Source organism: Castor canadensis, chromosome 6 (genome assembly GCF_047511655.1).
Source record: "Castor canadensis chromosome 6, mCasCan1.hap1v2, whole genome shotgun sequence".
NCBI lineage: Eukaryota > Metazoa > Chordata > Mammalia > Rodentia > Castoridae > Castor > Castor canadensis.
This window is the reverse complement of record NC_133391.1, coordinates 97729963-97757877: the sequence shown is the minus strand read 5'-3', so window position 1 is coordinate 97757877 and position 27915 is coordinate 97729963. Positions and strand designations below refer to the sequence as shown.

The following is a 27915-nucleotide window of genomic DNA, read 5'->3' as shown; positions in this document are numbered from 1 at the left end:
AGAAGAGAATGTCTATCTTCTTTAGCTATTCCTTTAGAGGCTCACAAAAAGTCATTTCAAAATTGTATTTCATTATTGAAACCCAATCTTGTAAAAAACCACACTGAAACAGAGTCTATCAACTACCATACAGTGCAACATACTAAAAACATTATAAATGTCCCACCGTGTGCAACCTGTTCTAATACTTGTGCCTTTTTGTGTATAGCGAAGCTTCATGTGCATATTCTCAAGGTATTTGCTGGCAAAGAAATGCAGCTGTTCCCCACCCCCTTCATTTGTGTTCCATGATTATTTCGGACATTTTTATCTTGGCAAGAAGAAAACTATTTCCCCAATGGTGTGTTGCTTTTTGGCTTTCATTTTTAAGAAAGTTCAGAGGAGGCTTTTTAGCATTTCTTACTGGTGACTTTTCTTTAATTTGTTGACTTGAATAGTACAATACTTACACATGCTGAAAACATGCTTGAGTTTTGCCTTCATGTCTGTATGTTTAGTTTTTAAATGGTTAGCTAATTGTGATTGACTCAGAATATTATTATTAACTATATATACACACTTAAAGTAAAGTCAATGTTAGCATAAGTAGATGTAAATTCATACATAAAATGGTATTCTTTAATAACAATTACTATGGCCAAATATTTTCAGATCTGATTAGTCATTAGTTTTTTTTTTTTTTTTTTTACCTTAATGTGACTCCCAAAGTGTAAAAAATGTTAGCTTGGCAGGTTGCGTTTGTCTGTTCTTGCATTTTTAACACTATTTCCATTGGTTCATGATGTAAGGTAGTTTACTTAAAGATCACCCATAATCCCCTTAGCTAGATACCAAAGTTGCAACATGAGGCCATATGTTGGAACTGCCAAGGAGAGCCCCCCATTGCTGTGTCTCCCACCCTTCCCCTAGAGCAGCTCACGAACCTGCCCACATACGAATCAGGAGGGGGTGCCAATGCCAATTCCCTCACTAAATATTAGTAAAGCTTAATTTTCTCCTCTTTTTCATTTTAAAAAAATCCGAGTATTTGTGATTAGACATATAAATATTTTACTTTGGATTTCAGTGGGCATCTTCTGCACCCCACTTTGGAAACCCTTGTTCTAAATAAGGAGTCTTAAATTTTTGTGTTTTAACCTCAGAACCCTTTACTTAAAAAAAAAAAAAAAAGAACCAAAACATCAAACTCTAATATCTAAAGGAAAAGATGGCAATAAAACTGCTGTAATCAACTTGCATGGAATATTTCTCTGTTACCTCCTCAGAAGAGACTTGAAGATTCTTCTGAAGAAACACTTGCTTCTTCTGTAGAAGACTATAAAAGTTGGTATATTCATATTCATGATCTGGGGACCAGTAATAGCTCACTGAGTTACATGTACCATACACTACATCTTATTTGGGGACAAAAACATCTAACAGAGTGGATATGGAATGATGGCACTTCAACTATTAAAAGAAGAAAAAGTAGCTTTTGGGCTAGAAGCCTTTCCTGTGTGCTCTCCAGTGACCTTGAGGTTGGAGGCATATGATCATCTAAGTTGTTACATTTTGTTTCAATTTGTCCAGGCAAAAGTAATAGTTTTAAATGCCATTAATAAGGGAAACTATAAATAAATAAACCAAATAAAAATTTACAATGAAAAGAAAATAACTACTAAAAAGTGATCTTAAGATAATTTTGAAAAGTATCTTTACCATGTTAGGAAATGGACCATCTATGATATTGTATTAGCCAAGATAAGTAACACTAGTTGCTGTAATAACCGACCTCAAAATGTCTGGCTTAACTCAGTGAAGATGTAGTTCTCTCATATCACAGTAGGATGCATGCTGTGAGGAGGTTGTGCGGTAACTGGTCATTCACTGACTGATTCCACACTGCAGTGCCAATGTCTTCAAACACATGATTTTAAGGTTGACCTACCTTTATCTGGTTGGTGGATGGAAGGATAAAAGTGGAGAACAGCTTCTCTTTACTCAGTGGGATCACATTTCATTTGTGAGAACTCACATGGCCCTACCTATACACAAAACATTTAGAAAATGTACATATCTTGGAAGAGAAAATGGGTTTGGTCAGCATCTAGCCAGGTTTTGTCTATATGGGATTAAGAAGGTCTAGACCAGGATTCCCAACCTGTGTCTTGAGTACCACCAGGTCTGACCTCAGTGGAAATCAGTTGGGGGACCTCCACCACTTTTTTCTGCCTGCCTTAACAGAGGAACTTGCACAACAGCACTAAATTTACCTGTTTCTCCTTCAGCAGGTGATGATCATGCATGTCCCCACCTTTGCATGTGATTTGCATGATGTTTTATTTTTAATATGCCTTCCCTTCCAACCTCCTCTTCCTCCAAACCTAGCAAACTCTTCCTCATCTTTTAGACCTACGGCAATGTTTACTTCCTCTATGAACTTCTCTCTGGTGACACAGAGCACTGATCTTTTCTAAGCACTCACTGAATGTTTTTCTTTTATTGAATGCATGAGCTTATACCATAATTATTAAGGAACCAGAATATTTGCAAATAGATGGGGGTGTTTATGTTCACAATCTAGTGACTGTTAGTAGACTCAGTTTCTTCATGGCAAGGACAAAGTCTTGTGTATCCTAGTATCTTCCATGCCTACACAGCACAGGCCTGGATCATACATACTTAATAAATGAGGGGGAAAAAAATGAATGCTTTCTCCCTTCCTGCCACTTTCCAGTTGTCACAGCTCTGGTGTCCTTTTGTTTGTTCTTGTATGTCTGGTATTGTAGTAAAAACACACACATAAAATTTGCTATCTTAACCATGTTTTAGTGTTTAGTACAGTAGTGTTAACTATATGTAATTAGTTGCGCAATAAATCTCTATAACCTTTTCATCTTGCAAAACTGAAAGTCTATGCCTCTAAACAACTCCCCTTTTTCCCTTTTCCCGGCCACTGGTAAACACTGTTCTGCTTTCTGTTTCTAAGAGCTTGACCACTTTAAATTCCTCATAGACACAGAATGACATACAGCTTGTGTTTTTGTGACTGGCTTATTTCACTTAGCACTATGTCTGTAAGGATCATCTATGTTATAGGATATGATAGGATTTCCTTCATTTTTAAAGGTTAATAGTTCATTGAGCACAGTGTGATGGTGAGCACCTGTAGTCCCAGCTATTTGAAGGCTGAGGTGGGAGCATCCAGCCTGGGCACCATAGAGAAAGCCCATCTCAAGGGAAAAAAAAAAGGGTGGTGGGGGTCAATGATCATATAGAGAATGCTTCCTATTCTACTCTTTTCAACGGAGTAATAAGGGCCCATAATAAAAAGATGTTGACATTTCCAAGGTCTCTTAGTCTTCTTAGGGCGCCCCCAAGCACCTCCTGTGCTCAAAACACAAAGCACTCAAAACAGGTCTGTTGAGAAAAGAGACAGCCCAACTTTACAGTAGGGCAAAATAAATAAAGGAGAAACAAGAACTCTTTAAAGCAGGGTGTGTAAGAGTTTAACGTTTATGGAGGAGTCCCAGCGTAACCTCTGGCCTGTCTTGGGATTAGCAGTCATTCCCTTCATCCCATGATAGGCACAAGATAGTTTGAGGCCCTTGAGGGACATCCACAACCTTTACTTCAGTGTGTCATCATCAAAGAATCCAAAGTATCCTTCCATTAACATGATCGTTATTGTTTCAGTTGGTCTGTGAGCTATTATTAAATATGTAGCCATGTGTATTGAAAAATCTCCAAGTAAACTAGCACCATTTCCTTTAAAAAACAAAAACTGATCACACTAAAAATCCAAGCATTTAAAATGTTGCAGATTTTTAGTACAATATGCCAAATATAGCTTGAAATAGTAAATAAACCCCCAAAAGCGATATTAGCAAATTAATTGGGATGTGAACAAAGAACCTTTTCTGCAGGAGCATGAATGTTGCCTTTATTTTTTTTTCCCCCTCACAAGTATGATTTTAGAAAACAGCTGCAGCGCATGTTGACAAATGACAAAACGGCAGACGTGGTAAAAACACTTTTGCTCAAGGCCAAAGCGGGAGGTGTGGGGGAGAGGGGGGAGACTGGGTTCCCGAAGCAGCACTGGGGCTGGAATCCGTGGCTTCGCTAACCTTTTCCAGTCCCCACCCCTTCTCCTGGCTCGGGTTACAGCCTTCGGAGTTGAACAAACTTGCTGCAGGCGGATTGGCGGCCGGAGCTCTGGGGCCCAGGCGCTGTATTTATTAATTTATGTTCCGCGGCGCCCCGCGCCGGCCGAGCCTTTGTATCGGCCGCAGCCATCCGGACCCAGGGCCTCGGCTGGGAGCGCGTCCCCCGCGCCTGCCGGATTCCCAGGGCCCGCACGTGTCCGGCCGGGCTGGCCGAGGGGGCGGAGGCCCCAGCTTTTATTTATTTATTTTTTTCCCCCCCACTTTGCCAGGAGGAGGAGGGGGGGGAGGAGGGGGAGGAGGAGGGGCAGGAGCAGCCGCAGGAGGCGACAGTTGCCCCGCCAGGGAGGCGCGGCGGAGAAGGGACTGTGGTCAGCTGAATCCACTCGGGGCTGCAGACCTGCCCCGCGCCTGGCTACTCCCTGCGGCCGCCCACGATGTCCCCCCGCACTTCCTGAGCGGCTGGCAGTGTGCCCCCGGTCCCCAGCTCGCTCGGCCCCGGCCCCGGCTCGCTCTCTGGCTCGCGCGGCCCGGCTCTGCGTCGGCCGCGCCGCGGTGGAGGCGCGCGAGGGGGACGCGGCCGGGGATGAGCAAATTGCGGGTAAACACGCCGCCGCCGGGCCCCGAGAGGCCGTGAGGAGCTGGTTTTCTCCCAGTCGCCGCCCTGCCCTTGGATTTGAGATCATGTACGTACGCCTCGCCGTCCTGCCATTGTCTCTACCCGGACGCGTGCGGTGCGCTGCGCTGCGCCCACCCTCGCGCCGCGGGGGCCCTCGGCCCCTCGCTCTTCCTGTGCCCAGGAAAGTGATGGGGCGCTGACCGCTGTCCTCTCTCCTTTCGGCCCCTTCTGTCCCTGCAGGTCCATTCACATCGTGGCGCTGGGGAACGAGGGGGACGCTTTCCACCAGGACAATCGGCCGTCGGGGCTCATCCGCACTTACCTGGGGAGAAGCCCGCTGGTCTCCGGGGACGAAAGCAGCTTGTTGCTGAACGCGACCAGCACGGTGGCCCGTCCGGTGTTCACCGAGTACCAGGCCAGCGCTTTTGGGAACGTCAAGCTCGTGGTTCATGACTGTCCCGTCTGGGTGAGGGCATTTGCTTGCCTTTTTTTTTTTTTTTCCCTTCCCCCCCTTCCATAAATGTGGCTTGGCCTCATTACCTGGGTAGTCTTCAAACTTTTGGTTTTTGAAATCTGGTCCTTTGTTTCAATGGGCCTGGTGGAGGGACAGCCCAGTCAGAGAACACTCCTGTAAGGTAAAAAGCCCCGGTGGGAAGGTGGTTTGTCCCTTGGTAGACAGCTGACAATTGATTGTGCCCCTAAAGGGACGGGGGTCACTAAGTTCCACTAGCAAAGAGCGGTGTGTTTTCATGCCTATCCTGTGGGGAATAGGGTCTTATTAGTGTTCTATAAATACAGCCCTCTTACAGCTCAACACTGGCAAAAATACTTTTCCCTGGGACAGTTCAGAAATAGTATGGAAAGGAGGAGAAAAGACAGAGACTGACAATTTTAAATAGTTCATTTAGAATACTGTTAACATCTGCAAATTTTTAAGTAGTGTTTTAATTTTAATACTATGCAGATATTGGCTGTTTATTTTTAGTGATTCATAAATCAGAAATACGAATATTGGCTGGAATTTGGAAAAAAAACTTAAGATTTGTGATAGTTGAAAAAATGATAATGAAGTAGATAAATCTCAGCCTGATTCTTGACTGTTTGATAAAAGGACAAAGGAATCTGCTCCTTGACATAAATATTTTCAGTACTCAATAACATTTCAGATGTTTTCGTGTAATCTTTGGAAATGGAGTTATACACATTTCAGGTAAAGATCACATTTTATAAAAGAAACCTTAGTGTCTAAAAAAACATAAATTATCATTATGTGAGATTTTACCTTAAACAGCAGTTTTTCAAAACTGAATGAGAGCTATAGGGAAATAGCACACCTTTCTAAAGAAATGTGTAGAATATACATAGGAAAAATTTCTTATGCAAATTTCCATATTATGGAAAGAAAAGACTACTTGCCCAGATAAATTTTCAGTTCAAAGAGAGTTATGTTAATGTGCTAAAATAAACTAAAAGAAGGCTTTTCAGCATAAAGGATGCTGTTCAAAAGAAGCATCCATGGAGAACTTACCAGCTGGACTCTCTGCAAGCAAATGAAGCAGTTTTACTTTTGGCATTTTCATTATCAAAGATATTATTGCTTACAAACTTACTTGTTCAACACACTGTTGAGCTAATGTTTAGTGAATAGAGTAAATAATGCAGACAAAATAAAATCAGCCAAATGTTAAGATTGGTTTTCCTGTTTTTAATTTGAGCCTTTAACCCTTTCCTGTTTATGTTGTTAATTTAGCAAAGATAAATGCTTGTGATCCTGTGTATTGTGTATAGTATAATGAAATCTTCCAAATGGGTAGAGTATGCCTTCATAGTCTGGATTTTTGCTATGACTGATGGTTATGATTTATTGTGCTAGTTACTTTTTGTATGGTTGGACCCTAGTGGCACCAAGTTTGTAACCAGGTACAATTTTCTAGGTTATAAGGAGTCTCAGACGTAGCACAGTACATTTCTAGGTGTTTTTCTTTTCTGGATTGCAGGGAAAGCCATCAGAGAGAGAGACAGTAAAGTTGAGTGTATTAATCGCTGTGTTAACTAATCGTGTTGATTTATGTACTGGATCACAATATCAAATACAGCAGAGCAGACAACACAGGTTTTGGTAACAAAAGGAACTGATTTCAAATCATTGCCTTGCCATTTAGTGCCTCTGTGTCTTTAGTAAATCTTTCACCTTCTCTCAGCCTTATTTTCCTGTCTATAGAGTAGTCATAATAATCTTTGCCTCCTGGAGCTGCACTGAGATATAAATGAGATAGTACTTGCATGGCTGTAAGTGTAGAGGCTGGCATGGAGTAGGTGCTTCAAAAGTGGTAGCTACTACAATTAAGTGTTCATTGTAACTTTAGTATAGTCATGTGTCACTTGTACTACACAAAGGGAAAGTTTTCCCACATGCCAGTTAGAATATACTAATACAGTACTGTTGTCAGTACTTAGTAGATGCTGTATTTATAGCCCTACAATCAAGTAGAAACGATCACTGTAGAAATTCAGATTTTTTTAAAACTTTAAAACATTCTCCAAAAGTGTCTCCAAGCTCCGTGTTGCATAACCCCCTAGAGGAAATCCTGGAACTGATTTACAAGGGGTGGGAGAATTTGATTTCCTTCTCAATTCTAGAAACCAGTGGAGCATTTTCTCTTTGACATAGCTTGAGAAGAAATATGTTGTTGCTTCCCCGGAGTTGGAATTAGATACTTGTATTTTCTTCCCAAGTTATTTTCTGTAGATCCTTCTTAGCCTTATTCCAGCTCCTTGCCTTCTATGTACTTGGCACTTTTTAAGAAAGTGCCTCAAATTCATTAGCTCATTATTTAGTGTGTCTCTTTCATCTACCCTTTTTTGTGCAGTCACATTATTAGTTCACTTCACATTTCTAGATCTTTTCCTGGCTATCAAAAATATTTTATAAAAAGCAGTGAGGTAAGATATTCACAGTGTTCTTGTGCAGATTTTAAGAAGTATTTACAGCCTGTATCCTCCATACCACCGAGTTAATGATGTCCAAATCAATTTTTTCCCCATTACATTTTCCTTAAACTTCCCCCTTTCCCATACACCTCTCCAATAACTCTGGAATTCTGAACTATTTGGAATGTGGGAAGCAAGTACTTTTGACTTATTCTCCTAGAATTAATGGCTGCTTAGTAATGGTCCCACCTATAGTCAGGTTTGAGCTCCATTTATCTGACTTTGCCCCCCCTTTTTTGTTATGTACTCTGTTGTACTTGTATACTTTGAACTTGAATGCTGTAGCAGATACAGTTGCAAGTGACTGGGTTTTCTGTTTGTTTTGGGGTTTTGTTTTTGTTTTTTCTGGTGGTCCTGGGTTTGAACTCAGGGCCTCATGCTTGCTAGGCAGGCACTCTACCACTTGAGCCACTCTGCCAGCCCTTTTTTTTGTTGGGTATTTTTGAGGTAGGATCTCTCAAACTATTTCTTTCCCCTGGCTGGCTTTGAACTGCAGTCCGCCTGATCTCTGCCTTCCGGGTAGCTAGGGTTATAGGTGTGAGTCACCAATGCCCTTTTATGGTTTGGGGTTTGGAAATTCGTGTAGATTTCTTCTGGGAACTGTGCACTTTTTCTTGGCCTGTATCCCACACCCCTTCTCTCCACTCACCCCATAGTCTTTCTACCCAGTTTAGTCCTTTGCCATTTGGTGGCAATAATTCAGTTTGCCTTTTTTTTTAATTCCTTTAAAATGCTCTCCCTGTTACACTTTCAATAGTGTATTCATGCTAAAAATTGTGCAATTCTCCTTACTCAGAGTGTGCTTGTTGAGAAATGGGCAGATGAGGAGGTATAAAAAATGAGGAGGCACCACTCAGAAGACACTCTCTCTGCAAAAGAGCTTTGTTGTATTACACACCATGAGAATTTTCCATCAGAGGATAAAAGCTCTGTCACATAGATCGTGGTTGGTTGGTTAAAACATTATCAATCCTGTCTTGGACTCATATTTCAAGTGCAAACTTTCATAGCCCAATAGTTTTTAGACCAATTAGCCACATCTAGCTGTCTTATTTCCTTATTCTTGCTTTATTACATTCTAGAAATGTATACCAAAGGCTGCATAAAAAGACAAATAATGATTAATAGTTACCTAGAATATGAGAAGAAGGCTACTTGTGTATATTTGGCAATGGAATTGAGATACATAAAGATAATTTCTTTCCTTTCTTGTGGCTGCACTGGGGATTGAACTCAGGGTCTTGTGCTTACAAAGCAGGCCCTCTCCCACTTAAGCCACTCCACCAGCCCAAGATAATTGCTGTATATTACTATATGCATAAAAACTTCAAAAATTATTTTTAAACTACCAAAGCACTAAATTTTTTAAGAAGTAAATACCATAATAAATTACTTATGGCCCCAAGTCTAAATATAAATATTACTAACTATAGTACACAAGTGAAGATTTCAGAACTAGAAAGGCTTATCCTAAATTTTTAATATAGGGGCAAAATACATAAACGGCAAATGTATTCCTTCTCATGTTAATACCTTGTAATACACAGTATGTTTTATAAAGGTATTCTTTCCCCACTATACCCTATGCATGTACAGTACAAACTTGAAAAGTATGTGTGATTTTTTTCAAGTATGAGTAAAATATATGGAACACCACAAAATTCACAATGTATTGCAATTGCAAGCACTGGAAACTCCTGCAGTGTATAACTGGGTTACAGATAGTCCCTTGAAGCTTCATTTTTCATGCTATGTTCTTGTATTGAATGCTATATTATGTTTTTGAAAGTATTAGGTGATCAAACACCAGCACAATTTTAAAAGTAAAGTGCTTCTTATTTAAGTACAGTAATTGAAAGAGATTGCTTATTTCATCAAACTTTAAAGAATTCTGTAAATGTCTTATTTAGCCAGAACATAGTTGTTAGATTAAATCAATAAAAAAAGATAGAATTGGCCAGCATCAGATATTTAAAATTTATATGTAGTTACCTATCTTAAAGTAAATTTACTTGAACTCCAAAAAATTAAAATAACAGCAAAGTATTTAAACTAATATGTTATAATTTATTTTATGGTATTTGAAAATAAGTTAAACTAAAGGTTGCTGTTTACCTTTTGGTTTAGGACATTTTTGACAGTGATTGGTACACCTCTCGAAACCTAATTGGAGGTGCTGACATCATCGTGATCAAATACAATGTAAATGACAAGTTTTCATTCCATGAAGTAAAGGATAATTATATTCCAGTGATAAAAAGAGCATTAAATTCAGTTCCAGTAATCATTGCTGCTGTTGGTACAAGACAAAATGGTAAGTACTTATGTTTTTTTTTTATAATGAACATGAAGGAACCATATTAAACTTAAATAAAGCCAAATTTATTAATGATTAATATCCCAAATGACTGTGGATTCAAATACCAGCTGTTACCTCTTCATTTGACCCTATCATAACACATCAAAGGAGAGGATCACAGAACTTGGCTGTGATTCTCATGGGTGAAAATCTGTCTTTTAAACTTCCCTTCTACAGTGGTGAAAGAAGTCAGTAGTTGTGTTCTTTTGACTTATGAAAGATACTAGGCTGAGGTTGAACCCTAGAGATACCTTTTTGACAATCTAAAGGTCTACTGAACTGGAAAGGATAGATTATTTACAGAAAGATCTGAGTGTAGAATGGTTTTTAGGCCAGTAACACACATGAGTTGAAAACACCAACAGTGCTATCTGAGGAAAGGAGTGTTCGTTCCATGGCTGATGGGTTCATTGAGTGAGGCAGCTCCAGCCACTGGTGCTATGTATATTAATGTCACATATGTAAGGGCCAACTCTCACTTTGATTTGGTTATATTTCATAGATATTCTTAACAGTATATTCTTAGTAAAGCTGTCTTTAAAATTTTGCTAATTTTGTTCTAACTCTTTTATTAAGGTATAGGAAAGGAAGGGACATAATAAACTTTGCTAATCTTAAGTACAGCCTAATGCATTTTTGCCTGTGCATACATTCTATGCACCTGTTACACAGATAAAAGTATAGAACATTTGCAGCACTTCAGAAGGCTCCCTTAGGCCTTTTTTCCAGGTAATAACACTTTTCCCCAGAGGTAACTGCTACTCTTGACTTCTAACATCATAGATTCGTCTTACTTATTCTTGACCTTCATACAAATGCAATTATATCATAATAGTGCTTATGTGTAGTTTGCTCTTTTTATTGCTTTCTATAATTCTATTGTATGAATATGCTATAATTTATGTATCCCTTCTCCCTTTAATGATACTTAGGTTCTTCCTAGGAGTGGAATTGTTGGGTCATAGGGTAGGTATATGTTTAGTATTAGTAGATACAAATAAAGCAAGCTTAACACATCCTCATGACTTCCCTATCTTTTTTGTTTTTTCTGGTCATGATTCTTCAAGAGTTTTCCTAAGTCTACTTCCCCTTCATACTTCAACCTACTATAATCTCACTTCAACTTTCACATTTACACTTAAGTTCTCACTCAGGGTTACCAGTTATATCTGTATTTGCCAGGTTTAATACACTTTAGTGACAATTTTGTCTTTGAAATTATTCAAACATACCTCTCACTCTACTTAATAAAGTGCCCTCTCTTTCCTGGTTCTTCTAATTCTCTGTCTTCTTTTCTGGTCCCCTCACTACCCTCCCTCAAAGCACCAGCACATTGTGGAGTTGTTTCCCAGGCTTGCTGTGGCTTCTTATGGTGATTGTCCAGTCTGCTTCTGTGGCCCCAGTCTCTCTCCCAACCTTGCAGGTAGCATCTTCCATCTACAGAATTCATGCTCAGTGAATGATGCACAACCTCTCCATTCACGCAGAGGAGGACCTTGCTAGACCCACCTTTGTCTCTCAACTCCCACTTCAGTTAATTAAGAAGCTCTTTTGATGTTTCATTTAAAATAAATGTTAAGCTCACTGCATTCTTCTTGTGTCCATTGGATTTCAAATTGTTGTCATTTAACCATCTTTCATATTGGCAGTCAGTCTGGTTTCCTAAAACAGTAAGTTGCAGATTTTTGTAGGGCAAAAGTCAACAATTTTAAAGGTTCTTTGTGAGGGGAAAAATAATTGCAGATACATACACATAGAAAACTAAATTTTCATAATGAGCAAGGAAAGCACAACAAATTATAAATCTAAAAAAACTGTCAAATCCCACAAATGTTTAAAAGATGTTTCTATTTAACAGTGTGACACTTATTCGCATTTTCTTATACCTTTTGGGCTATGAAGTCTTTGATCATCTCATCATATGAATCACTTTGTGATATTTTCTATAGAGAAAAGAGAAAGACAATCTGTTTTTCTTTCAGTTTCTTTACTCCCTACATCTTTCCAGCCCCAGGCACAAGAGTTCATATTGTACTCACATTTTAGCTCAGCATTCTAGTGTTTGTTGCCCAGTAAGTCTGCAGTGCAGATGCCAGAAACATTGCTAAAAGTCATTCCTATACTCGGATAGTTATCAAACACTTGACCTGTATGAGGAAGTATTGCAAACTACAAGTAATAGCTGTCTATATCTAAGGCTAAAATTCCCCTTAGTAGTATCTTGAAAATGCCATGGTTACTGCCAGGTACAAGGTAAATTAAGTTAGAATAGAAAGAGACAGTGATCTTAGTCAAATACAAAATATACAAAATAAAAAATACAAAATTATTTTGCAAATTTTACAGAAGAATATGACCATATGAAAGAATATAGTGTTTAGGTTCCCCTAGGACTTTAGAAGAACACTGTAAGAAAAGGGTATTGAAGCTTAAGCTTCACCAGCTTCATGGCAAATTGGCCTCTGACTTCCTCAGTTTGCCATTTACTGAAATAATTTTTCTCAGAATAATTATCAATACAAGTCAGATCATTACAACACTAATACTTTGAATTATTTAGGAACATCCTTCTTCACTTATAGTTTGCAAAATTCATACCTAAGAAAGTTGACAAACATAAGACATTGAGCCCCAGAATTCACAAATGCATGTGGGAGTGTGTGTGTGCACACACACACTCTTTTGTCTGAACCATTTGAGTCTAAATGGTAAACATTACAGGATTTCCTCCCTCCTAATTGCTTCAGGATTCATCATCCTAAGAATAGGCCATTCTTTTCTTAACCATAAAACAATCATGACTCAAGAAATTTAACATACTATTATCTACTGTGCTACTGCTTTAAACATTTTCCAAATTATTCCAGTAATGTGATTTATTTACAGCTGCGTTTTTTTCCCAACCCAGGATGTAAATTGCACATTGTATTTATTTATTTGTCAGGTCTTTAGTCTGTTAATACAGAATAGTTCCCCAGTGGGCTTTTAGGGGAAGGGGTGTCTTTCATACCACTGAGATTTTAAAAGAATTTGGACTCATTATTTTGTATAATTCCTTCAGTTTAATAAAATGTGCTTGCAAAATAGTAATTTTTCTATCACTCCTTCTATGCTTTAGTTGGTTTTCTGTAAACAGCTTTCCTTTCACTCTGCTCCCATACCTTTCTTGTAGAGTCATTATGATTCATACATACATTTTTTAAACTCAACACTTTATTATCTATTTTCTTGATTATTCTCTCACATAATCACATTACCTCATGTTTGGCTACTGAGTACTTTTTCAGGCTAGCTCCACTCAATTGCTAAGCCCACCCTTATTTTTCAGCACAAGGTATTCAAAGCTCTCCTTAGACTTTGCCCATCTCAGCTCTGGAATCCACCTTTTCTCAGGGAGCTGTGGTTCCTTTTAGTGAGGAGTGGTATTTAGAAACCCCATCTGGTCTCTAGGGCACTCATTTCTATAGGTGTCGTTGCACCTGATCCTTTCAATGGATAGAGCCAGGGAGGTATACATCTATATCTCCCTGCTTTTCTAACGTCCAGGTCTCTATGTGGGTGCTATACCCCACGATTGGAGTGCTCCACTATACATCCTCTATCATATCTGCATAGCAAATTCATATTTACCCTGTAAGCCATTACCTTTTCTGTGAAGTCTTCCATAATCCCTACAGGCAGTTAATTTCTTCTCCTCTGTTCCCATGGTAACTATGTATACCTTTATTTTAGTACTTATTATATTATGTTACACATGTTTGCAGTCATGCCTATCTCGGCTCAGTTGACTATGAGTCTTTTCTATCTTTCTATCTTTCTATGCCTATTGTTTGATGTGTGGTAGGTGTTCGATATATACGTGTTTAGTGAGTGAATGAAAGGTTTTCTGAATAATCTAAGTGAAAAGAATCAATTTCACTAACAAGATGAAATTAATTTACCATACAAGATGTGATTAAAGGTAGTTACAGAGCTAAATCTGGTTATTCAACTCAAGGACCTTTATTGCTGTCCACCTACTCCTCCTGCACACTTTCCTTGTAATACATGAAACTGAGCTGGGTGGTCTCCTGGTAATTCTCGGAACCTTTTGTAGAACTTGTCCAGTAAATAGTCTTGCCTTTTTCTTTTGTGTGCATGTGTGTGTGTGTATGTGTGGGATTATTGGTGTGCCGCCACTCCCAGCACACGTTCTTGGCAAGCTTGACTATGTGAATGTCTTCATCATAGTTGGCTCTGAGTAAATTTTTGGCTTTTACTAAATAGTAAATCTATCATTAAAAGATGATTTTTTAGTGTGCCTAAGATGCATTCATTGCCTTGAACTCCTGAAAACGGGTATCCTATCTTTCAGTTATTTTTGAAAGTCTGATACAACTTGGTATGTTGCTGTGCTAGAATTTTTTAAACGAATTTCTAAAACTTTCAAACAATGACAACATTGTAAGAATCACCCTTTAAATTCCCAAAGCCACTACTTTGAAAGAGATGCTCTTCATTTGAATGCCAGAATTACACTGTGTTTGCTTTTTTAAAAAGTAGACATTTATGGTAGCATCTTAAAAGATAGTATGTAGGGCTTGAGCTGTGTCTCAAGTGGTAGAGCACCTACCTAGCAAGTGTGAGGCCCCGAGTTCAAACCCTAGGCCCACCGAAAGAAGGATAGTATGTAAGGAAAAAAGACTACAGTGTTAGGTAGAAGTATAGCCCTGTGATTTCCAGAGCCAATATAACCATGAGGAAGTACAATTTAAAGTTATTTTGGGTCCTCTGATTGTTTCTGATAAAATGCTTAATATAAATTCAATCTAGAAATGTTTTATTGGTTCTCCTTCTAAAACTACCTCAGTCAGACCTTTACTTAGAATCTTGTACAACTGGTTGATGTGAAAGAATGTGGGAATGGTTCAAAATGACTAATTAGGAACAAAAGCCTATGAAGGTTTGAAGAAATAATATTTTAGAATTCAGGTAAGTGACAACTAATTACCACATCATATTGTGTGCAATGACTAGACATTTTTCCTTGTTGGTGCGTGAACAAAAAGAAATGTCTTTAGTGCCATAAAGAAATGGACTCACAATGGAAAACCCTACTTAGCTGGCGTAAGCCTAAAATTAGTTGTACTTTTTCTTCAGGTCACAATTGTTTATTAAAATTACTCTCCATCATGTTCACTTCATTTTTCACTTTAAAAACTACTGATTTGGCTTAGTTTTTGTCTAGAAATAAAATTTAATAAGATGATCTGCCTACACACTCCATTCCTTCAACATAAGGAGATCTCTGTAGACATAAGAAGACCTCTGTCTTCAAAAAATCAAAGACACTGTTTATGAAGGCTTTGTAAAGAAGGAGAAATAGCTTGTGTTATTTCACAAGATAGACTAAATTCTGCATGAAAACTTTGCTCCAAACCTAATGTAATGCTGGAAAAGGTAAAAGCAAAACCTCAGATTAGGATTGATGGCATAATTAAAGAAGCCAAGCATAATTTTTAAATCACCGTCTCTTTGGAATCAGTAATTTTTTTACTCAAAATAAAGTTTTATTCTATACTTTGAGTCACTTTTACTTATCAGGTGGAGCAAGTAACAGTTTCATTATTGTTCCTCTATCTCTAACTCACAAGCAGACTTGAGCATGTCACATAACCACTCTGAACAATAGTTTCCTCCAAAGGAAAAAAATACTTTTCATTCCTTCAATTTTTAATATTAAAGAAAAATATAAAACGTGATTGAATTTGGTCTCTGAAGTTGAATGCTTTGGAGTTAAGTGATTGAAATACCTGCATTAATAAGAATATACTTCTTAGGAAATTTACAAAGAGCAATAGCCTACAGCCTTGAAAATGAGATTAAATTGAGGGTTCTCTTAAAATAAAATTAAAAGGCTTATTCAAACTTGGTGAATATAGTTATATACTTAAAGTTTATTACAAAGAAAATTCAGCCTGTCATTTTTCATGGTTTCTATGGGGAATCGAGTTGTTAAATTTGAATTCTTTTCTGTTGGCCTAGAAATACTGACATTCAGGTTGTCAAGATTGTGTAAAAAGCAGCAGGTCTGATGTTACCGTCTGGTTAGCTTTGGTAGTACCCACTTGCCTATTTTTACATTCTTCTGTTTTCTAAATTTTCTAAAATATTTAAAAATTTCTAAAATTACATTTATTCTCCTTGCACTTAATGCTTGTTATCTTCAGGGTTTTCTACTCACATTGATACTTTTTGTTCAGAGTCTAGAGGATAATGATTCCGATATGAGATCTTAATTCATTGTTTAATGTTCATATTGCCTGTGTACATTTTTTCCTGTTTAATTTCAAAACTCTTTGTTTCCCAAATTCATTTTCTCAGAAGAATTACCTTGTACATGCCCACTATGTACCTCAGACAGGGGGAGCTGTGTTAGTACGACAGAAGGAATCCAACTTGCGAAAGAACTGGGAGCCACCTATCTTGAACTACACAGCCTTGATGACTTCTACATAGGAAAATATTTTGGAGGAGTGGTAAGAGGAAATTCCTGTTACATATAAAGCCATTTGTCAGGTGAACTCTTTAACTGTTTTCTAGAACATCAGCTAGAACTTTAGTTTTGAAGCATGATTAGGCTTAACCTTGAAAAGGTTAATCAGAGTAAAATTAAAATTTTTCTATCCAAATGAAACATTTTCTATTTTCTAATATGAAAATTTAGAGTTTTTCATTTGATGCTTTATTGATCCTCATTGTACATATCAAAAGCCTATTTTCTTTCACAAACCTGCATGAATTAATAGTAATCTTTATGCGGCCAAATGAACTAACAGCCTGAACGAGTGGGCCCTAAAAGTCCTCTTTATTTCTGTCCAGTAGTTGGGAAGAATGATTTTTCCTCCTTTTATGTGTGCCTTGGCAAGATTTCACATACTAATCTTGTTATAGTTCAAACAGTAGCTTATACAAGTAGCTTATGTTGGCTATGTGGGAGCTGAGGTTCGCTTGCCCAGTGGCAATGGCATTTAGTCTGTTTGTGGTCCATTTTGAGCCCCATCTTAACACACGCAGCATCTACCCTATATTAAGTCTGTAGGGTCCTTAGTACTATGGAATTCTATCATTTTAAGAATTTGAACTATTTCTCTCATGCTTTTAAGAGGTAACCCCACTCAGCAGACAAATCTGATAATCATCTATGTGAGGTAAAACAAAAGAAAACTCTATGTTAAGCATGAGCACTTTGGAATTCTCCATCAGTCCCCTAGCTCCTTTTTGAGTGTTCTCCACAATATGCTGGAATATCCATTATGTATATTCACTTTGAAATGTTGAAGTTTCCAAAGATGACCATAGAAATTTCATTTTTCCTGGAGCTAAGCTGGCTAAAATAAGGAACAAAATAAATGATTCTGATTTGTATCAAATATAAATGGCATTATTCATCCAGTAATTATACTTAGTGGCTTTAAATTTTTTTAGTTTGTTCAAGAACTATACATTTCCTTGAAATACCTTGAGAATCATGGGAGATTCCATCTCTCATTCATTGAGAGATTTCCTTTATTGGCTACTTCACTGGTTGGATTTGGTTTCATTTGTGCAAGAGAAAGCTATTCTACTGGGAGCGTTAAGTCTCCTGTTCCGTATTCCAAGACCCAGAGCCTGAAAATTCAGGATCATTCTTTCCCCCTTCCAACTTCCACTTTTTCTTCTCTCTTTCTCCTTTTCCACCTTGTTTCTCTTTCTTCTGAATACCTACTATTGCAATTATGGTTAAAGGCATGGTGAGGATTAAAAATGTGATCGAGGTTGGAAAGATAGGGTGGGGTTTTTTTTGTTGTTCTTTAACTCAAGACTGATGAGAATATGAAATAAGGTTAGGAAGCTCTGTCTAGACTCTTGAATGTGAAAGTGAGATCATGAGGGTAATAAATTCTGGCACTTGATGGAGGTGTTAATATTAGAGCATTTGGAATCTTGGATTTAAGAATCATGAATGAAGAGCTGTGCAGTTTTCCCTTCAGACCTGCTTCTGAGCATTAGAGAGCCCCATCTGGCACTTGTCTAGTTGTACCCCTCCCCACAGGACACAAGTACCTGGAGCCAAGGGGATGTGCCTGCCTGGAGCAGGTACCACCCACCTCCTTGTACCTGCACCGTCCATTGTGGCTATTTATATTTAGACGAATTGAAATAAAAATAAAACAAAAAAATTCAATTCCTCTGTCATTCTCATCACATTTCATGTGCTTTGTAGCTGCAGCAGCTTCTGTATTGGATAGCACAAATATTATAGAACATTTCCATCAACACAGAAAGTTGTATTGGACTTTATTACCAAACCCAGGACTCCAGGAGTCTGTGGCCACTGGTCAGAGTCTGTTTTCTGGGTCTGTCCTCCGGAAGGTAGACTACATTGCTGGAGTGTGTACCCTAAGGCCTGAGAGGAGGTAAAGAGATGACTTCTTATGGAGGATAGGGGGAATGGAGAGCAAAGGGAGCTTGGATGTCCACTGTATGCACAGAATTTCTCAAGACATTGGAAGGAGTAGGGATAAGAAGAGGAGGTGGTTATAGCGTCCAGGAGTTAAGGGTGATCTTTCATGTGCTATATGAACCTCTGAGGAGTCTAAGAATTTAAATCTAAAATTGGCTGGCCAGGCCTTTGTGATGGTATATTTGTCAAAACAGGAGTATAGAATATCTTTCTATAATATAAAAGTTGGTTTTTTATTTATAGCACTCAAATATTGTGCTATGTGAGTGGATATTTATTTATGCTTTTGCCCCAGGCCTTGCAAGGCAGGTCACAGGCCTGGAGCTGTATAAATGCATGTGGATGAGATTTTTAGTTTGTAAAAGACAGATTTCAAAGAAATTTGTTCAAGAGGAGCATCTGTAGACAAAGAGCCAGATCTTTTCCAGACTTGGATTTCACTGGTATTAGCTGCAGTATTTGCCCAACTGAGAAAATTGATAGCCACAGAGTCACAGTGCAAGGCTTCTTGATTATTCAAGAAAATTGTGTCAGTGGTGGGGGGGATGGGGTGGGATCAGGTGGCACATTACTGTAATCTGTGCTACTTAGGAGGTGGAGATAGGAGGGTTGTAGTTTGAGGACAGGCCAAAGTTGTTGAGAACGTTTCTCAAAAAATTAAGCTAGGCGTGGTGGTTCGTGACTGTAATCCCTGCAATTCAGGAGGTGGAGGTAAAAGGATTACAGTCTGAGGCCCGGCCCAGGCAACAGTGAGAGACCAATTAAAGCAAAAAAGGCTGAGGGAGTGTCTCAAGTGGTAGACTACTGAGTTCAATCTTCAGTACCACCAAAGAAAAGAAAAAGAGGAGAGAGAGGAAGGAACGGAGGGAAAGAGGGTGGGGAAAAAGGAAGGAAGGACGAAAGTGAATTCTTTCTTGAATGAGTAAAGTTTATTTATGTTTAGACAAGGCACAGTCTTGTTCCTAGATACGTTTTTATGATTACAAAGGTTGTTTGCATGTGTTTGGTAGTGCATGGTACCAACATTAAAACATTTGGCCAGTGTGATTTTGGGTACAAATAATTATGTCAGAGGTAGAATTTTGCTGGAAATTTAATTCCAATTTGACTCATGTTTTAGTTGGAGTATTTTATGATTCAAGCCTTAAATCAGAAGACAAGTGAAAAAATGAAGAAGAGGAAAATGAATAGCTCATTTCATGGAATTAGACCACCTCAGCTTGAACAACCAGGTGTGTAGACAGTCAGTAGGTATTTATTATAAATCATTCCTTACAGGTATTAGAGCAGTTGTTCTCAGATTTACACATGCTCAGGAACCCTGTGACATTCTGATTCAGTGAACCTGGGACACAGCCCACAAGGCTCTCAGGTGCTACTTAAGTCACATTTTTAGAAAAACTGTTATAATTGAGCCTATGGATTCTGAAAAATAGCATGTGGTGGAGGGGAGCTCTTCTAGATCAAAGACTAATGTACAATACTGTTGAATGCCATGAATAAACCTCAATTAGATACTGGCTCAAAAAAATCTAAAAGTCATTCACTTGAATGAAATTTTAATATGGACTGGAAATTAGACATTATTACAGGATTATTATTAATTTTCTTATCTATGTAATGGTATTGTCGTTAGTAGGAGACTGTACTTACTTTAGAGGTGAATATGAAAATATTTTAGAACCAAGGTGTCCTAATGACTGCAAGTTACTTTTGAGTGGATCAATTGTGTATGTGTATGCCTGTGTCTATGTTTGTCCTTCTATCTAGAGATAAGGCAAAAATGACAAAGTTAATTACAGGATTGAAATATGTTCACTGTATCATTCAACTTTTTGAATGTTTGAAATGTTCTTAATACAAGGGGGAAAATACAGTTAAAAATAAACGTTACTTTAAATATTATCAGCACTTTTGCATAATTTTGTGATAGAAATAGAATTTTTCTCTATTTGGTCAACTTGTTTTTGACATTGTTTTAAAAAATAGGCACTTGATAGTATAGTAGGGTGACTATAGTTTAAAGAATGTATTGATGTTTTCTGGAGAAATGGAAATGCTAATTCCCCTAGCTTGATTATTATACGTTGTACACATGTATTGGATAATCATATTGTACCGCCCTAAATATGTAGACTTCTTATGTGTCAATTAAAAAGAAAAAAATGTGAAGTAGGTGCTTAAAAAATACTTATTGAATAAATGAATATAAATAAAAATCAGAAAATATAAATTAGAATGGAAAGACATTTCCATGTTTAAAAAAATCTCAGTTACATAGATCATAGATGATACATATTTGGCTTTGAACTTTCTGATTTGCAAAGTGCAAGGGGAGACGTGTTCTATCATGTAGTAAGCCTAGGACCTTCAGTGCTTTCTGGAACAGAAGATGGAAGGGAAGTAACCAAACAAATAATGTACACAGCTAGCTAGTTGTTAGTTCTTATTGATTTGGAAGAGAAAACATCCTCAAGAAAGCAGATATTCCATGTCCTTTAGCACTAAAAGAAATTTCTCACTTGAGTCTTCATTTAGGGGCACTAGTTGAGACAGTAGACAGGATCTTCAAAAGTGCCCCTTTGGCAAGTGCAGCCTTCACTTTCACAAGATTGTTTCCTGTATCATACAGTTTAAGATAACTGTGGCAAGCACTAAACAAAACAAAGATCTAGGATGATAAGCTCTGGGTATGACTTGCTCTAAGGGCAAGTCCTGTGCTCTGGAGTACATAGCTTTCAGACTGGTCTCAGCATTTCAGGTCTTAAGGGGAAGATAGAATGGAGTTCATTGCAGGGAGAGGCTGGCTCTCCAAAGCACCCTGTTATCTCTTTTATGGACAGAGCTTGGCTTTAGAATAAAGGATTTTCATTGCTAAAAAAAAGTTTGAATTTCCACTGATTTAGACCATTGCCTATACTTTCAGCAGCCCTTCACAGATATACTTTTAGCAAATCTTGGCTTGGCAGTCATTTTATAGTTGGGCTGTGTGATGAGGGTGTGGATATTCTGAACTGATGGAGGGCTCATCTCTCTTTGTTGATGATAAACTAATAAGTCTAAGATTACATCCTACTTTTTTGGAAATTAGGGATCTTAGTCAACGCTTTTGCTGAGGTCTGCTGAAAGCAAAGAGCTGTCGCACAAGGCATATTGTTTTACTAGGACTAAAAAAGACTAGGATCAAAATAAAATGGTTAAGGTGGGTTTAAACAGAGTATGTAGCTGGAGTAGTCACAATTACTAAGAAATGGAAATACGAAGAAATGTTAGTCCCCTGACATTGCAAAGCTGCAGAATATTAACAACATAACCCTTGACCTCCACTTCCAGTCCCAGAAGGGAAAGGACGTCAATTGTGAGATCAGGTTCTTCACAATTTATTCAGCACTTTGAATTTTTTTTATCAGGTAGAAGTAAAGAATGATGACTACCAAAGTATTAAAGTTCAGTATTTGGAGGAATAGTATATTTTAAGGCATATAAATAATGAGAAATATTATTTTATTGCACTGTATGTCATTAGTAGATTTTTCATTGGCACTATAAAATGTAATCACAGTATTTGTGTGTCTTTGTTACATAATTGTGTAATCCCTGAAAAATTAGTTTACATATGCTTAGGTTAAGCTTTACAAAATTGTTTTGGTAGGCGAAAAATGGGCAAATACTGTCACTTTTTTATATGGTTCAACCTAATACTGTTTAAAAAATACTGCATTGCATTTAAAATAAAGCTGAAATTGCTGAGTCTCTAGATCTAAAAAGTAGTATATTGTTTTTACTTTTTTTTTTGAAACAGAAAAAATGCCTGTGTTAAAGGCTGAAGCATCACATTATAACTCTGACTTAAATAACTTGCTGTTCTGCTGCCAGTGTGTGGATGTGGTGTTTTACCACCCAGATTTAAAGGAAGTCGTAGAGGCCCACAAGATTGTTCTCTGTGCTGTAAGCCATGTTTTCATGCTGCTTTTCAATGTGAAGAGTCCCACAGAGATTCAGGATTCCAGCATCATCCGAACTACCCAGGATCTCTTTGCCATCAACAGAGATACTGCGTTTCCAGGTGCTAGCCAGGAATCTTCGGGCAACCCACCTTTACGAGTCGTTGTTAAAGATGCCCTCTTCTGTTCTTGCTTATCAGACATTCTGCGCTTCATTTATTCAGGTATCTTGTCACATGGTTCTGGTTACTTACATTCTCCTAATCTTTTGAAATGAAGTTGCCTGATATCCTCAAGAGTATGGTTACTTTTACCTTTACCTTCTTCCTACCATCTGAGGTGAAGGTTACACATGAAATAGTATTTGCACTGTACATAGAAATCAGCCCAGCTTTCTGTCTTCCTTACAAATTTACTTGTCTTGGTTTTTTTTTCAAATATTCTTTTTAATTGTGGAAAAATACATATAATATAAAATTTGCTATCTTCACCATTGTAAGAGTATAGTCCAGTTATATTAAATACATTTGTAATGTAAAACCCTCACCATCATCCATCTCTATAACTCTTTATCTTTTTTTTGACAGGGGTGGAGGGGATTTTGAGACAGGGTCTTACTATCTATCCAGGCTGTCCTTGAACTCACTATGTAACACAGGCTGGTGTCGAACTCCAGTCCTACTGCCTCTGCCTCCTAAATGCTGGAATTATAGGCATACATTCCCACATCTGGTAACTGTAATTCTTTATGTTGTAAAACTGAAACTCTGTCCATTAAACAGTAGCTCTACTTTCATTTTCCATCATTCAGTCTAGGAGCTGGAAACCACTATCTAAAGTTAGTTGACATCTGCTCAACTTTGGCTATGACTACATTACACTGTTTTTTCCCCTATTGTGTCTATATCTTTTAAGATTCCACTTATGAATTACTTTTATTGTCTTTTAAGAAACTCAGTAGCAACTGTGTTCTAAAGAATATAAGTTTTATCTGAGTCATTTTTAGCAAATGAGTCAATGGTATTATATCTTAAGAATGGAAAACAGTGAATGTAAAATGATTTTTAAAATAAGCTTCTAACTATAAGTTTTCTGAGGATTCTTCCTAATAGTTTTCTTTTTCTACTTGGAATCATGCATTTTGAATAGTCATTTAAATGGTTGATGTTAAAAATAAGATACTACTTTTTCATTTGGGTTGTGATTGTATAACTTTACAAGTTGAAATATAAATTATGGTTTGGGAAAGTTGCAGCGTGCAGATTTATATCATATAATTTTGCATATACATTGAAGTGTGTATTCTATGCCATCACATTCTGCACACACACTCTCCTACTCCACAGTGATGTAGAACGTGGTGGTATTCACATACTTTCCACTCTAGTAGCATAGAATGGTAAGGGTGGGTCAGTGAATATTCACTTGGAAAAGGAAATAAGCACACACCCAGTGCACTGCCATCAGCTTAACAGGTTCACTGTAATTCTCGTTTGCTTTATGGAGTATGTTCAGATAGCTGGGAATCGTCACATGGATAAGCCAGAGTAGTTAAGGACTTCATTTAGTACTATAGATTTTAATATTTAAACTTAGAACCTCACAGCTCACAATTTAAGACTAATTTTGAAAAACTAAGATGTTTGTATTAAAAGTAGTTTTAATGACATGTTTAAAGAATTGATTGATATGTTTGACTTTTCAATGATTTTAGTATTGAAGTTCTATGAATTATTTAGCAAGTTTTCCACATACACATTTACTCCTTTCAAAAGCACATGAGTCAGTTATATCTTTAGTATGATAGCAGTAAAAAGCAGCTATGTGTATCTCCAGTGACTGATGCTGCCTGACTTTCTCCTAGCAATTTTTTTAATTGCTAACGTAATACATGAAGATAGAAAAATGTATGCAGACAGAAAAAGGGAAAATAAAAGAAAAAATTTTCTTTGTACCCAAGACCCATTCCCGAGTCAGTTACCTATGGAAAGGTTTTGTTTGTTTTTGATATTCTTTCTGATACTATTTGAAAGAGATTGGTCAAATCTGCTTTAATAAAAATGTAGTCCTTGGTAACTGCTCTTTTCTGGGGGCATAGGTAGCTTCCTGTGACTGGAGCAGAGAGTAGGAGGCAGTGGCTGGTAAGAGGTGAGGTGAGGTTGGCAAAGTCTGTGGGGATGATTCTTGCTTTTCTTGGAAGCTGTGCTAGAGTCTTAAACTTTAGAAAGCTCTACTGATGGTAGGAGGTTGAAGTAGAGCAACAAGACAGGAATTCAATTAGGAGGCTCCATCATTCTGGCAATCAACCTTGACACTGAGCTGTCATATTTCTGCTCTGATCTCCTTCTGTGACTCAGCCAAGACAGAGTATGGTGTTGGCCATGAGCAGGTGTACAGGCCCTTCACTTGGGCTGTAGGCAGACCCCAATGCTGCTTAAGAAGGGAAAATGACTGGTTCTGCAGGTATTGATTCTTTAATTATTTACAGATAATACCTCTAAATTCCAGGAAAAATTGTTTAAGTTATGCTTAAAAAGATACTAAAGCTTTTTTTGCACAGTAAAGAAAAATTTGAAAAATGCAGATTGTTAAGAGAACCCAAAAAACACACAGATCTTACTATCAAAAAAATGAACATTATTAATGTTTTGATTTTTTTCTCTAATCCTTGTTTATGAGTAGGTAACTGTTTTTTTTTTTAATTTCCAAATCAAGTGAAAAATTTAAACCTACATTTTTTTGTAGTCATCAATAAAGACTTAAAGTGGGATTTTTGGAACATTTTCAAGCCTCTGAACAGAACACAAGTTTTAAGACACAGTTATGCAATGGTCTTCTTGTAAAAGTACTATAGCCTGCCCACAGAATAGGTCAGGGAACTGTGGCAGACAGGAGCTATTTGTTGGTTTTTATGTCAGTTGGACTGGTCAGGCAGAGGTAGGACTCCACAGCACTGCAGACTTAGGAATATTTGCCCTGGGCACACATGGTCTAAAAAAATCATAATAAATCTATCTCTAGTCCCCTTTTTTTTAAAAAAAAAAAATGAACCAGATTGCAAAGAATTTCTTAATTCTTTGCAAGTAACATTCTTTTTTTTTTTTTTATTTACCTTCAGGGATTTGAAATTTTTTATATATTGTGACACCATGAACACTTGGTCCTATACTTAGGAGGGGCCTATTTCATAGTCTGATTAACATTTTACACCTATACAAAAGTCTTCAGTTTATTTTTCAACTCAAAATTTTGAGTAAATAGATACAGTCCAGGTACAGCTATTTTAGATGTGTTAACTGTCCATTACATAACAAGGAGCACTGCTTTGTTTGTAAGTTTTTAATGACAGTGGTTACAAGGGAAGGTCTGATGGTAATGTGAGGCCTACAGCTTCCTGGTCTTCAGGGAGTAATCCTTAAATGGAATACAATTGCAACATTCTTTTTTTTATTATTATTATTGTTGTGCTGGGAGTACACTGTGACATTTATAAAAGTTCTTACAATGTATCATAGTTGAATTTACCTCCCCCATCATTCTCCCAATTGTAACATTCTTAAAATACTTGACATAGTCTTATGCTTGCAAATTCCAAAAGTCATATGATTTCCAACAGTCAGAAATTGAAATATTTAAAGGAGCCTCAAGAATGTAGCTTCAAGCTTTTCCTGTCACCAGAAGAACTAAGGGCCATTCCTTAGAATTTCACACCACTTATTGAAATACCACTAGAGTAGATGAATATGTAGAACAAGTTTATATCTTCCATTAGCATAATATTCTCCTGTTCTTTGAATTAATCTGTAGTGTGCTTCTTTATGCACTACATAAAAATGGCATTGCATAAATGAGTGTACAGTGCTGTCTAAGACACTAAATAAGTTAAGTAAGTGCTTTAAGAAGTTATCGTAGGAAAATTACAGTGAATAATTCAAGATGAATAAATTCTAGCGATTCTGCCATATGACATCATGCCTATTGTTAATAATGCAGTGTAATCCTGTACACTGAAAAATGTGTCAAAAGTGAATGTTTTTACTACAAAAAAGTCCCAGCCTAAGGATTGTTGTTTTATTAGGACCTAAAGGTGTCAAAGATGGTTTGCTTAGTATTTCTATTTATAGAAACAGCCCATTCATTAGTGTGTCCTTAAGAATTAGTCTTCCTTTCATTTTTAGTTATTACTTCTTAGTTAGTCTTCCTCAAACAGATCAGTGGCCCTTGGTATTTACTGGATACTAATCCCATGAATTGGAAATATTATGTTCTTTAGTGAATAAAATTTTACTTACATTAGTGTAATGTAACTTTTACTTATACTATTAAAGGCACATTCAGAAATAGGTTCTGTGTTCTCCTTCAGCTTAGGGGAGGATAGACAATAAAAAATATCCACATCTCCTATTCTCTGTGTACCACTAACCCTGGGTTTTGATAATGGATGTAATTCCTAAAGGAGGACCTGTGGTTAGCAGCAGCACTCAGTGTACTTTAGAGGGCCCTCCGAGGCTTTTAAAACATGTTAGTGTCAGAAACCCTAGCTCCAGAATTTCTAGCTTAATTGGAATGAGAACTCTTCTTGTGGTATTTTATAAAAGATCTATTTCCAGATAAATATAATGCAGCACTAGGGTTGGTCACTGACAGAGAATAAATTTTCTTGACTTGGGCTCCATTGAATTCTATGGGGTTCTTATACTCCTAACGTTTTTATGTAAATTTTATTATCTGTGTGTGCACCAGAAATTTTCTGGAGAGATGATCCAAAGAATTTGTCAGATTATGCAAAGATACATGAGCCTAAAGTAAAAAATCATTGATATAAGGTTGGCAGAGTGGCTCAAGTGGTAGAGCGTCTTCCTAGCAAGTACGAGGCCCTTAGTTTAATCACCAGTCTGCCAAGACCAAACAAACAAAATACGTTGGTATAAAGAGAGGAAGGGAGCAGAGAGTTTTTCTGGACTACACATTCTTTGGAATGAAGAGGAAGGGAAGGTAACAGTGAAGTCAGAATTAAAAGCTGTCACAGGTTGAATCAGTGTTGTTTGGGAGCCAGCTGGCACCAGTTTTGGAGAGCCTGATTGTGCTTGTCCTTCCCAACTCCATTTGGCTGTGAAAAGAGTGTTTATACTCCAGAGACAGCCAATGCCGCATATCAGGACTGCCTCCTCCAAGATACGTGGCAGCAATCCTGAAGTTAGGTGAGGAAAAAGTGCAGGAGTGCACAAGAATGCCAAGTGTTGCAGGGCTTGGTTGTAAAATTCCGAGAGCCTGTGGATTCTGAAGCCTCTGGATTAGCAGCTTCACCACTCTGGTTGGGTTTGGTTCTTGTTGAGATCAGACTGCAATTGCCTGATCTCTACTTCAACCTCCTA

The 27915-nt window shown here is 37.6% G+C and overlaps 1 protein-coding gene across 3 annotated transcripts in view; it reads left to right on the top strand.

Moving 5' to 3' along the window:
- Positions 1-4009: 4009 nt before the first annotated feature.
- Rhobtb3 (Rho related BTB domain containing 3) overlaps positions 4010-27915 on the top strand; it is a 52374-nt gene continuing 28468 nt past the window's right edge. For 2 of the 3 annotated variants that reach the window (XM_020187081.2, XM_074077055.1), the window contains exons 1-6: positions 4010-4828; positions 5002-5227; positions 9880-10066; positions 16475-16629; positions 19717-19828; positions 22399-22764. In XM_020187081.2, the coding sequence (XP_020042670.1) occupies positions 4827-4828; positions 5002-5227; positions 9880-10066; positions 16475-16629; positions 19717-19828; positions 22399-22764 (1048 nt within the window). In that variant the 5' untranslated portion in view covers positions 4010-4826. The remainder of the gene's footprint in view (positions 4829-5001; positions 5228-9879; positions 10067-16474; positions 16630-19716; positions 19829-22398; positions 22765-27915) is intronic. The other variant, XM_074077054.1, reaches the window with a different exon arrangement.